Genomic DNA, 13,292 nt, shown 5'->3' with positions numbered 1-13,292 from the left:
GCGATTCTTCTGCCTCCGCCTCCCGAGTAGCTGGGATTACGGGCGCATGCCACCACACTCAGCTAATTTTTGTATTTTTCGTAGAGACAAGGTTTCACTATGTTGGCCAGGTTGGCCACTGCGCCTGGCCCTAAGCTGTATGTCTTACATGACGATTGTGATTTTTTTTTTTTGAGAGAAGGTCTTGCTCTGTAACCCAGGCTGGAACGCGGTGGCATGATCGTTGCTCACTGCTGCCCAACGCCTCAAGGATCGCCTCAAGCGATCCTCCCACCTTACTCTCCCAAGTAGCTGGGACTACAGGTACTCACCACCACACCTGGCTAATTTTTCCTATTTTTTTTTTTTTTTAGAGACAGGGTCTTGCTATGTTGCCCAGGCTGGTCTTGAACTTCTGGGCTCAAGTGATCCTCCTTCCTTGGGCTCCCAAAGTGTTAGGACTACAAGCATGAGCCACCACATCTGGCAATTGTGAACTATCAGCTGCAACTCAGTAAGGGGATTTTTGAGTCACTGTCAACTGTCTCCTGGAGACATCAACTCACTGTGTTGCTATAAAGATATTTCGGCCGGGCATGGTGGCTCACGCCTGTAATCCCAGCACTTTGGGAGGCCAAGGCGGGTGGATCACGAGGTCAGGAGATTGAGACCATCCTGGTTAACACGGTGAAACCCCGTCTCTACTAAAAATACAAAAAATTAGCTGGGTGTGGTGGCGGGCGCCTGTAGTCCCAGCTACTCGGGAGGCTGAGACAGGAGAATGGCGCAAACCCAGGAGGCGGAGCTTGCAGGGAGCCGAGATTGTGCCACTGCACTCCAGCCTGGGCCACAGAGCGAGACTCCGTCTCAAAAATAAATAAATAAATAAATAAAAAGATATTTAAGCCAAGCAAGGTGGAATGTGCCTGTAGTTTCAGTTGCTAGGGAGGCTGAGGCAGGAGGATTGCTTGAGCCCAGGAGTTTGAGGCTAGAGTGCGTAATGATCACGCCTGTGAACAGCCACTGTACTCCAGATTGGGCAACATAGTGAGACCTTGTCTCTAAAAAAAAAAATAAAAATAAAAGATAAGGAACTATAGTCTTACTCGTCTGTAAAGACTTTCACATCCATATGTGAACTAGATAATAAATGGTGACTCCCAGAATACATAAAGGTAGGAGAGACAAACATTCGGCATTTGAAATGACCAGAAAGGGGGCTGGGTGTGGTTTCTCATGACTATAATCCCAGGCGTGGTAGTCTCAGCACTTTGGAAGGCCAAGGCAGGAGGATCACCTGAGACCAGGAATTCAAGTCCACCCTGGGCAACATGATGAAATTCCACCTCTACAAAAAATGTAAAAATTAGCCGGTCCAGGTGGTGTGCGCCTATAGTCCCAGCTACTGGGGTGGCTGAGGTTGGAGGATCAGTTGAGCTCAGGAGGTTGAGGCTACAGTGAGCCATGATCATACCACTGCATTCCATGTACTCCATTCCAGCCTGGGCGACTGAGCAAGCTTGTCTCAAATACTACAGCCCAGGCATTTTGGCTCACTCCTGTAATCCCAGAATTTTGGGAGGCCAAGACAGGCGGATTACTTGAGGTCAGGAGTTTGAGACCAGCCTGGCCAACATGTTGAAACCCCGTCTCTACTAAAAATACAAAAATTAGGCCGGGCGCAGTGGCTCATGCCTGTAATCCCAGCACTTTGGGAGACCGAGGCGGGCGGACCACCTGAGGTTGGGAGTTTGAGACCAGCCTGACCAATATGGAGAAACCCTGTCTTTACTAAAAATACAGAATTAGCCGGGCGTGGTGGTGCATGTCTGTAATCCCAGCTACTTGGGAGGCTCAGGTAGGAGAATCACATGAGCAGGGGAAGCAGAGGTTGCAGTGAGCCGAGATTGCATCACTGTGCTCCAGCCTGGGCAACAGAGCGAGACTCTGTCTCAAACAACAACAGCAAAAACAAACAAAAAATGACCAGAAAGGTAAAAGGGGTGTCTTATAAGGAATAGTCAGGAAAAATGGCTGAACAGAGGATATAATGCTTTTCCACTACAGATTACTAGAATCAGAGGGCATACATTCAAACTTGGAGACAGTTTTTCAAGCCATATTTAAAAAGTGCTATACTTTATACAGCCACTTGGAGACTCCACTACATAGAATGAGGTATAACAGAAAGATGACTGGACTAGGGATTAGAGGATCACTGGGGTTGAAGTCTTGGCTCCTTGCTGACTAGCAAGACTCTTAATCTCTCTGAGCTTAGTTTCTTCATCTATAAAATAGGAATAACATCTATTTCTTAGAGTTGTAAAGATTAAATGAGGCCAGGGAAGGTGGCTCACATTTGTAATCCTGGCACTTTGGGAGGCCAAGAGGATCACTGCAGCCCAGGAGTTTGAGACCAGCCTGGGCAAAACAGCAAGATCCCATCTCTACGAAACATTTTTTAAGTTAGTTGGGCCTGGTGATGCGCGTCTGTAGTCCCAGCTACTCAGGAGGCTGAGGTGGGAGCATTGCTGGAGCCTGGGAGGTGGAGGTTGCAGTGAGCCATAATCTCACCACTGTACTCCAGCCTGGACAACACAGCAAAACCCTGTCTCAAAAAAAAAAAAAAAAAAAAAAGATTAAATAAGTGTGTATGTGCTTGTTATACAAGTATTCAACATATATTATTTCCCTTCCCCATGCCATTTATTCCTATTTATTTATGACAGGGTCTGGCTCTGTCACCCAGGCTGGAGTGCAGTGGCAAGATCTCCGCTCACGGCAACCTCCTGGGCCCAAGCCACCCTCCCACCTCAGCCTCCTGGGTGGCTGGGACTACACGTGTGCCCTGCCTGGTTAATTTTTGTATTTTTTGTAGAGATGGGGTTTCTCCATGTTGCCCAGGCTGGTCTTGAACTCCTGAGCTCAAGTGATCTGCTGCCTCAGCCTCCAAAACTGCTGGGATTACAGGCGTGAACCACTGCACCTGGCCCTTGTCCTATATTTAAAGGAATATTGTACCTATGAATGCTTTTTAAGTTAAAAAATCCTATAAAAGTTTTTTTTTTTTTTTTCGGCCAGGCAGTGGCTCATGCCTGTAATCCCAGCACTTCGGGAGGCCAAAGTGGGTGGATCATTTCAGATCAGGAGTTCAAGACCAGTCTGGCCAACATGGTGAAACCCCACCTCTATTAAAAATACAAAAATTAGCCGGGCATGGTGGCAGGCACCTGTAGTCCCAGCTACTTGGGAGGCTGAGGCAGGAGAATCACTTGAACCTGGGAGGTGGAGGTTGCAGTGAGTCGAGATCATGCCACTTCACTTTTTTTTTTTTTTTTTTTTTTTTGAGACAGGGTCTTGCTCTGTCGCCCAGGCTGGAGTGCAGTGGCGAGATCATGACTCACTGCAATCTCAACCTCCCTGGCTCAAGCAGTCCTCCCACCTTAGCCTACTGAGTAGCTAGGACTACAGATGCCTGCCACTATACCCAGCTAATTTTTTTGCATAGACAGGGTCCTGCTATGTTGTCCAGGGTGGTCTCAAACTCCTGGGCTCAAAAGATCCTCCTGCCTCAGCCTCCCAAAGTGTTGGGATTATAGGTGTGAGCCACTGCATCTGGCCTAAACCTTTTTTTGAGTCTCACTTTATTGCCCAGGCTGAAGTGCAGTGGCGCAATCTTCACTGTAACCTCTGCCTCCCTAGTAGCTGGGATTATAGGTGCATGCCACTACACCTGGCTAATTTTTGTATTTTTGGTAGAGATGGGTTTTTGGCATGTTGCCCAGGCTTGGTCTCGAACTCCTGGCCTCAACTGATCTGTCCACCTCGGCATCCCCAAGTGCTGGGATTATAGGCATAAGCCACTGCGCCCAGCCCTAAAATGTATTTCTAAAGGACTAAATTTTCACATAATAAACTTTCCTGTTATATCTGTACCTCATTTAACACTGTCTTCGGAAATGTTTGTTAAGTTCTAACATTTTACTGATAAACTAAGTTAGAAGGCATCTGAAGCTTGATCAGATTTACAAGGTTAAGAGCATATGCTCTACCAAATACTGGGCTATAATTTATTATAATGAACCTCCAGAGGGTTCAGATAAATTCATGCATTCCTTGTGATATGAATTAAAACATGTGCAAAGCCAGGCATGGTGGTGCTTGCCTGTAATCCTAGAAACTCAGGAGGCCAAGGCAGGAGGATTGCTTGAAGCCAGGAGTTAGAGGCTGCAATGAGTTATGATCATGCCATTTCACTCCAGCCTGGGCAACAGAGCAAGACCCCTGTCTCGCTAAGATAGTAATAATAATAATGATAATAATAAAAAAAAAAGAGGTTTACAAAGTGTATCTTCCTGCTGGGCACGGTGGCTCACGCCTGTAATCCCAACACTTTGGGAAGCTGAGGCAGGCGGGTTACTTGAAGCCAGGAGTTTGAGACCAGCCTGGCCAACATGGTGAAACACTGTCTCTACAAAAAACTCAAAAATTAGCTGGGCATGATGGCACATGCCTGTAATCCCAGCTACTTTGGAGGCTTTGTCAGGAGAATCGCTTGAACTGGGAGGTGGAGGTTGCAGTAAGCCGAGATTGCACCACTGCACTTCAGCCTGGGCGACAGAGCGAGACTCTGCCTCAGGAAAAAAAAAACAAAAAACAAAAAAACCCCACAAAGTGTATCCTTAATCAAGCCTAGAAGGTAACATCCACCCTTTCCTATATAGGACATATCCTTTGTGTACCAATGACAAAGTCTCTCCAGCTGGAGAGTTCTTAACAGCTGTACTTTGACAAACCAGAAAGGTGCATCACAAGTAACTTGTTACTGATTAACATTAAATTTATTTATTTAAAACTATGAATAATTTGTTTTCTAAATTAAAACAGTTTTAAGTTTCCAGAAGAGAACTCTCTTTATTGTATTTGAGACAGGGTCTCACTCTGTTGCCTAGGCTAGAGTGCAGTAGTGCAATCACAGCTCAGTGCAGCCTCAGCCTCCTGGGTTCGAGAGATCTTGCCACCTTGGCCTCCAGAGTCGCTGGAACCACAGGTGCACACCATTATGCCGGCTAATTTTTGTATTTTTTGTAGCGATGGGGTCTCACTATGTTGCCTAGGCTGGTCTCAAACTCCTGGACTCAAGTGATCGTGATCCTTCCACCTTGGCCTCCCAAAGTGTTGGGATTATGGGTATAAGCCACCGCATTTGGCTTGAAGAGTACTCTCATTTATACTTCTGATAAGCTTTCTGATGGAAAAGAAAGGCATTTTTAGGCACGAAGCACAAAATGGACAGCACCTTGGGTATACTTTCAGGGACATGAAAAAATGTAATTATTACTTATATGCATCATAGAAGAAAAAATAAGGTTTATAATAGTTGGTTTGGAAAACTAGAGCGAACACAGCATTTCTTATGGATGACGGGAGAAGATGGAATTAACACCAGGCTGATATTAGTTGACAACAAATATCAGAGTGCTTGCTCTTTGCTCTAGTTAATTTGTCAGATTTCACAGGGATTTTTGGTACAAGAAAGCTTTGTGGAATATATGCATTCTATGCGCCAGGCTTAGTGCAAGGTATTATTAGAGAAAAAAGACTTAAAATAGAAGGTACTCTATAGCTATATTAGATCAGATCGGCACTTGGGAAAGTTAGCTTATAGACCCAGTTTTGCCATTAAATACAGAACTTCATGAAGTTCTATGGCTTCTCTGGGCCTCAGCTTCTTCATCAATAAAATGGGCAGAGGTGAACCAGACGACCTCTAAGGTTCCTTTAGATTCTAAAATGATGTAATTTTTAAAACCTTTGAAATGTTTATTCAGGTCTTCTCTCCTTGAGGTGTTCTTGGGACCGGAGATATTCCATTTGAAACCCTGAGACAACCATACCTCAAGCTCAGAGTGTTTAAGAATTTTCCGCCAGGCGCGGTGGCTCACACCAGTAATCCCAGAATTTGCGGAGGCCAAGGCGGGCGGATCATGAGGTCAGGAGATCGAGATCATCCTGGCTAACACGGTGAAACCCCGCCTCTACTAAAAATACAAAAAAATTAGCCAGTGCAGGCTGGGCGCGGTGGCTCACGCCTGTAATCCCAGCAGTCTGGGAGGCCAAGGCGGGTGGATCACGAAGTCAGGAGATCAAGACCATCCTGGCTAACATGGTGAAACCCCATCTCTACTAAAAATACAAAAAATTAGCCGGGCGTGGTGGCGGGTGCCTTAGTCCCAGCTACTCGGGAGGCTGAGGCAGGAGAATGGTGTGAACCCAGGAGGCGAAGCTTGCAGTAAGCCGAGATCGCGCCACTGTACTCCAGCCTGGGCGATAGAGCGAGACTCTGTCTCACGAAAAAAAAAAAAAAAATTAGCCGGTGTGGTGGTGGGCGCCTGTAGTCCCAGCTACTCGGGAGGCTGAGTCAGGATAATGGCGTGAACCTGGGAGGCAGAGCTTGCAGTGAGCCGAGATCGCGCCACTGTACTCCAGCCTAGGCGACAGAGCGGGACTCCATCTCAGAAAAAAAAAAGAAAAAAAGAATTTTCCAAAAGAAGGTATCCTTTAGGTTTTCATCCCTATGCCCCAGTCTGGAATCTCTACACACAGAATTGTGGACAGACTTATAGTCCAGATTGACAATGGCTAGTGATAGAGATAAGAAACATACACTTTATTGTTGCCACTGGCATCAAATTTAAAAGCTTAGGCTGGCAAGCAAGGCCTCTCATTAAACAACCTTCCTTACCTCGTCTGTCCCTATCTGATAAAGCCCTTACTTTTCAGCTGAGTTGGTCACATCCATTTTCCCCTTCCTGTCTCTGTTCTTGCTGGTCCCTCCATCTGGATGGGCAGGGAAGGAAGAATAATGCATATCCGTTATTTCCTTCAAGACCAAGCCCTGTCTTACTTTATGTTTCAACAGCCATGAACACAAGGGATTTCTAGAATTCTACACTACCATACACTATGTTCCCCTGCTTCCTCATGGAGGTTCCTCTATTCTCCACAATTAGACTCTAAAGACGTGGTATTGAGTGGGCACTGACTGAAAGCTTATCTAGTTTATGAGTGGAGTGGAATCTCAGAAGGTAGAAGTTCAGGCCTCTCCTACCTTTATCCTGTATCAATCCCAAAACTCTTCTTTCTCCTCCATTATCTTTCCTGTCTATAACTCCTTATCTTCAAGCTTAATGTAAGGGCAATTCCAGGCATGAAAAGACAACACAGTTTGTACTTTTGGTTTCATATTTTTTCAGTTCATTTCAGTAAAAACATAATATATAAAAGGCATTGCCACCATTTTCCCCTCCTGGGGGTGATCCATCAAGCCAGTGTGGGCTGCTCCAGTGGTTCATAGCTCATCATGCGATATGTGCAGGGCATGGTCACAAAGATCTGCAAATGGCAAATAATTTAAAGGAATATGCCATTCTCATACTGATATATGCCAGTATCAAGAAAATTTCCCAGACCAAGCTGACACAAACATACACCAACCACCATTCTGCAGAATATATGCTTATAAATGATAAAACATCCCCACTGTCCTCTCACCTGTATCTCAGGGTCAAGGGGACACAAATTCTGAAAGCTGACAGAAAATGTGGAGGAACACCCCAAGTCCCTAAGCCAAGGGAAATGGAAGACAGCTCTAGACCTAATAGCAGAGGTTTCTGGGATGGGGGTGTATGGATGAGTTAGGGAATGTCAGGTTCCACAGAGCTACTAGAACAGGAGATAAAGTGGGGGCAGCTTACCTGTTCGCTTACTGCAAAGTTTGTCTTTAACATTGTCAGCCTCTCGGGAAAAGAATTCAATGAGTTCATCCTCGTATTCCTCCACAATGCTCTCACACTGCCAACCCAAGGGAGAAATGGGTGACACAGGGCAATAAGAGGCCTCTTGCCTTCACTTCCAAAGAGGAGGACAAGGATATCAGCCTAACTTTCTAATTGGTTCTCCAACAACCCCTTAATGTCCAAGAACCAGCTACCGATTCCCATAGCTCACCGCAAACTTGAGGGTGCCGCTGATATCTGAGTCGATTCGGATGCCTTGTAGGTCCAGTTCACTGGATTCTCCATTCCGGCCCACTACACGTACGTAGTTCTTGCGATGGGTGGAGGGATCAATCTGTTCCCCATACTCCTTCATCCGGTCACATATCTCCTCCAGCAGCTCTGTGAGGTGGGCCTCTGAGCGGGCATAAGGCACCTAGAAATGTCCTCAGCCTTGGGTCACTCTCTTCTACCTCTGTACATTAGTAATTTATATCCTTACTTTTCTTTCCAAATCTAGCTCCAACAACCTATTCTAAAAAGCTTTCCCTCATTGATTTTAATTAGTTTTGTTTGTTTTTTGAGACGGGGTTTTGCTCTTGTTGCCCAGGCTGGAGTGCATTGGCGCCATCTCGGCTTATTGCAACCTCTGCCTCCTGGGTTCAAGTGATTCTCCTGCCTCAGCCTCCTGAGTAGCTGGGACTACAGGCATGCACCACCACACCCAGCTAACTTTTGTATTTTTAGTAGAGATGGGGTTTCTCTGTGTTGGTCAGGCTGGTCTCAAACTCCAGACCTCAGGTGATCTGCCTGCCTCGGAATCCCAAAGTGCTGGGATTACAGACGTGAGCCACTGTGCCCGGCCTAGTGTGGTTTTCATTTATTTTATTTTATTTATTTATTTTTTTTTTTTTGAGATGGAGTCTCACTCTTTCGCCCAGGCCGGACTGCAGTGGCACTATCTTGGCTCAGTGCAAGCTCCGCCTCCCGGGTTCACACCATTCTCCTGCCTCAGCCTCCCGAGTAGCTGGGACTACAGGCGCCTGCCACCACGCCCAGCTAATTTTTTGTATTTTTAGTAGAGATGGGGTTTCACCATGCTAGCCAGGATGGTCTCGATCTCCTGACCTAGTGATCCGCCCACCTTGGCCTCCCAGACTGTTGGGATTACAGGCGTGAGCCACCGCGCCCAGCCTGGTTTTAAATTAATATGGTTTACTTGATAGTTTCAAAGTACTTCTTTTTTTTGAGACAGGCCTCACTCCGTTGCCCAGGCTGGAGTGCAGTGGTGTGATGACTGAGGCTCACTACAGCTTGGATCTCCCCGGCTTAGGTGATCCTCCCACCTCAGCCTCATACAGGTGCACATCACCACACCCAGCTACTTTTTTGTATTTTTTTTGTAGAGACGGGGTCTTGCCATGTTGCCCAGGCTGGTCTCGAACTCCTGTGCTCAAGTGATCTGCCTGCCTTGGCCTCCCAGAGTGCTGGGATTACAGGTATGAGCCACTGTACTTGACAGTAGTTTCAACTATATGATTTTATTTTACCTCATTGTACAATTCTTTTTTTTTTCTTTTTTTTTTTTTGAGATGGAGTTTCACTCTTGTTGCCCAGGCTGGAGTGCAATGGCGCGATCTTGGCTCACCACAACCTCCACCTCCCGGGTTCAAGTGATTCTCCTGTCTCAGCTTCCCGAGTAGTTGGGATTACAGGCATGTGCCACCACGCCCAGCTAATTTTGTATTTTTAGTAGAGATGGGGTTTCTCCATGTTGGTCAGGCTGGTCTCAAACTCCCGACTTCAGGTAATCCACCCGCCTCAGCCTCCCAAAGTGCTGGGATTACAGGCATGAGCCACTGTGCCCGGCACCTCATTGTACAATTCTAAGAAACAAGACAGTTAACATTAGCTCCAAGTTATAAACAGAATTTTTGGATTAACCTGATCAACTTATACTTCTAATTTCTATAGATGAAGATAATTTTTTTTTAAATTATAGTTTAAGTTCTGAGATACATGTGCAGAATGTGCAGGTTTGTTGCATAGGTATACATGTGCCATGATGGTTTGCTACACCCATCAACCTGTCATCTACATTAGGTATTTCTCCTAATGCTATCCCTCCCCTAGCCCCCCACACTCCAACAGGACCTGATGTGTGACGTTCCCCTCCCTGTGTCCATGTGTTCATTAATATTTTATTTTTGGCCGGGCGTGGTGGCTCACGCCTGTAATCCCAGCACTTTGAGAGGCCGAGGAGGGTGGCTCACTTGAGGTCAGGAGTTCGAGACCATCCTGACCAACATGGAGAAACCCTGTCTCTACTAAAAATACAAAATTAGCCGGGTGTGGTGGTGCATGCCTGTAATCCCAGCTACTCGGGAGGCTGAGGCAGGAGAACTGCTTGAACCCGGGAGGCAGAGGTTGCGGTGAGCCGAGATTGCGTCATTGCACTCTCGCCTGGGCAACAAGCCCTAAACTCCATCTCAAAAAAAAAAAAAAAATTTTGTTTAAATTGAGACTAATATCCTCAGTAAGCACAGTATTAAAGACGTAGTGTAGGCTCTGTGAACAACAGCTATTAAAGTACCATAATCTTTTTTCTTTTCTTTTTTCTTTTTTTTTTTTTTTTTGAGAGGGAGTCTCGCTGTGTCGCCCAGGCTAGAGTGCAGTGGCACCATCTCAGCTCACTGCAAGCTCTGCCTCCCGAGTTCACGCCATTCTTTTTGTCTCAGCCTCCTGAGTAGCTGGGACTACAGGCACCCACCACCACGCCCGGCTAATTTTTTGTATTTTTAGTAGAGACGGGGTTTCACTGTGTTAGCCAGGATGGTTTCGATCTCCTGACCTTGTGATCTGCCCACCTCAGTCTCCCAAAGTGCTGGCATTACGGGCATGAGCCACCGCGCCCGGCCTTTTTTTTTTTTTCAAGACAGAGTTTTGTTCTTGTCAACCAGACTGGAGTGCAGTGGTGCGATCTTGGCTTACTGCAACCTCTGCCTCCTGGGTTCAAGTGATTCTCCTGCCTCAGCCTCCTGAGTAGCTGGGACTATAGGCATGAGCCACCACGCGTGGCTACTTTTTTGTATTTTTAGTAGAGACGGAGTTTCACCATGTTGGCCAGGCTGGTCTCGAACTTCTAACCTCAGGTGATCCGCCTGCCTCGGCCTCCCAAAGTGCTGGGTTTTGGTTTTTTTTTGAGACATGGTCTTGCTGTGTTTCCCAGGCTGGAGTGCAGTGGCATGATCACGGCTTACTGCAGCCTCGACCTCCTGGGCTCAAGTGATCCTCCCACCTCAGCCTTCCAAGTAGCTGTCACTACAGGCACATGCCACCATGCACTGCTAACTTTTGCATTTTTTTGTAGAGTTGGTGTTTTGCCATGATGCCCAGGCTAGCACTGTAATCTTAACATTGCCTTATATATTGCTTATTAGATACACCTTTGTGTACATGTGTGTTGTTTTTGATTAAAATTTCCTAATTATGAGGATAAGACCTTTTATTCTTATTTCTGTTTTTTCATTTTTTATTTTTAGCTCCGACTCAGATTTTGAACGGATGTTTGCATGTATACCACAGTGCTACATTAAAAACCAGTCATGGGGATGTGGAGAAGGGTGCTGATCAGGACTCCCTGTTTGCTAACAAATTCTACAGCAGAAACAAAGTATTAAGGTTTGCAGCCAGGAAGCAAGTGCATGGGGAATAAGCCTGCAGCTTCTTCCAAATGAGACAGAGCCAAATCTTTTTTCTGAGTCTGTTTTCTTCATTTCTATTAAACCAAGGTCCTTTTTAAGCAGTCGAATTTCATCCAAAGCCAGAGTGAGCTACTTTGTTTGGGGGAACAGTAACAGTTACCTCCACCACTGACTGGCTGCCATCTGGATTGATCCGGAAAGATCCCATCTGAATGGTCTTCTTGGGGTCCACCTGGGCAATTTCCCATTCTAGTTCATCCACCAGAGCCCTGCATGCTGGTGGAAGAGGAGAGAATGAGAGCAGGGGACAGGGTAGGGGGTAGGGTGTGAGGAGAATGGGATCAACCCAGGATTTCCATTCATCCTTCTCCCAGGCCTTGGATCTCATGCCCTCCCAAGGCTCTGCTTCCTCCACTTCTTTTTCCCGTTGTGCCTTTACCTCCACAGTGGAGATCCTGGCTCCTCCGAGCCCAGGCGGTTCCCAGCAGGGCCCCCAGAAGCAGGGCCAGCCAACCCCAGCCTTTCATCTTTAGCGTAATGGGGTCGCTCCACCTGGGTTTGAGTGGGAATAAAACAGAAGTGTGAGGAGCCGACTCCATTTTTCCCTGACCCCCCCCAATCCTCACCCCAAGGCTTTCAAAGGCCTCATTGTGACTCTGGCTCTACTTTCCAGGAAATGGCCGGGACACAAAGGGGCTTCTCTGTTCCAGCGCTTGAGGGCTCTGATTCCCCCAGGGTGGTGGGTGGGAGCGCGAGCTCAGGACTTGCGGCTCAGCCCCAGACTCTACGTGGATAGGTGAGGCCCTAAGTGTTGGTACTTTAGCACTGCATGCCTAGGGTTCACGGGGCTTTGTGGCAGCTACAGGAGGTAAGTTGGCGATTACGTGAGGACTACAGGCACTAGGGAACTGCCGGCAGGGAGCCCTCAGTCAGGCCAGGAGGCCAGCGAGGAGAGCAATAACTAGGGCCCATTTGGATCCTGCACCGAAGATTCCTGCGTCCCCACCTCCAGCCCGTAAGTGATTACCCGTACGGACACCAGCCCCCTTTCTAAGGACTCCGCCATTGCTTTCGCTTCAGTCCATCCCCAACCCTCAGCGCCCAGCGCCTCGCCGCCCGCATCCGTCCCACCTCTGCTCCCAGGGCCGCCGCCGTGGCCCAAGCGCTGGAAGACCGCTGGACTCTCACTTTGGCCCCAGTGGCTCCCGAAACTACACCTGGCTGCAGGGAGCAGGGCTGTCCGGGATTCTCCAGAGCGCTTCGCCGCCTGCCACACACGGGGTATCCCGGCGACCGCCTGACCTAGCTCCCCTGACGCTAACTGGTACCTAAGCGGGACTCCAGCGTGCTGCGGTGCGAGCCCCAATCAGACACCGACCCCAAACCCGCCCCACCAAACTCTCGCGCGAACAGGCAGCTTAAAAGAGGCTCCCGAACAGCAAGGACCCCGGTCAATCGCCGAAGGACCCAGACTTGCGTGGCGAACAGATCCACGTGACCACCAGGAGTCAGCCGTAGGAGTGGCCTTAAGCGACGACAGAGTCCGGGCGTGCTGTATGGGAGCGGCTAGTCGTGCGCGTGAGCCAGCCCAGGTGGGCTAGGACCTTCAAAACGGTGCGCTGCCGGCCAGCGAGCAGTCCAGGTTTCAATACCCAGGAAACTACATCTCCCAGGAAGCACCGCAGCACCGGACCCATCTTTGTGAGCAACTACAAGTCTCAAACTATCCTGGGACCTGTAGTTTGTCGGCTTACACAATTAACGGAAACCATACTGTACATCTTCAGTCTGACTTAGGGTACTGGGCAGCTATAGCAAAGACCCAGCATTG

The 13,292-nt window shown here is 47.8% G+C and overlaps 1 protein-coding gene across 1 annotated transcript; it reads right to left on the bottom strand.

Moving 5' to 3' along the window:
* Positions 1 to 7,206: 7,206 nt before the first annotated feature.
* On the bottom strand, positions 7,207 to 12,833 carry CNPY2 (canopy FGF signaling regulator 2). Its single transcript, XM_019038211.4, has 6 exons — positions 12,593 to 12,833; positions 11,901 to 12,013; positions 11,622 to 11,737; positions 7,990 to 8,193; positions 7,737 to 7,833; positions 7,207 to 7,374 (listed from the first exon to the last, which is right to left on the bottom strand). Exons 2-6 carry the CDS (start codon positions 11,986 to 11,988, stop codon positions 7,331 to 7,333), a joined length of 549 nt encoding a protein of 182 aa, XP_018893756.1. The 5' UTR covers positions 11,989 to 12,013; positions 12,593 to 12,833; the 3' UTR covers positions 7,207 to 7,330.
* Positions 12,834 to 13,292: the final 459 nt, after the last annotated feature.

The sequence above is a fragment of the Gorilla gorilla genome, chromosome 10 (assembly GCF_029281585.2).
Source record: "Gorilla gorilla gorilla isolate KB3781 chromosome 10, NHGRI_mGorGor1-v2.1_pri, whole genome shotgun sequence".
Taxonomy (NCBI): domain Eukaryota; kingdom Metazoa; phylum Chordata; class Mammalia; order Primates; family Hominidae; genus Gorilla; species Gorilla gorilla.
Note: the sequence above shows the minus strand (reverse complement) of the source record. Positions and strands in the feature narration are given on the sequence as shown.

Excerpts from the sequence above, each read along its gene's own strand:
- CNPY2 (XM_019038211.4), bottom strand. The coding sequence starts at position 11,988 with ATGAAAGGCTGGGGTTGGCTGGCCCTGCTTCTGGGGGCCCTGCTGGGA. Across the intron at positions 8,194-11,621 it reads GCAGCCAGTCAGTGGTGGAG|GTGCCTTATGCCCGCTCAGA; the intron begins GTAACTGTTACT and ends GGACATTTCTAG. Across the intron at positions 7,834-7,989 it reads GCGGCACCCTCAAGTTTGCG|TGTGAGAGCATTGTGGAGGA; the intron begins GTGAGCTATGGG and ends TTGGGTTGGCAG.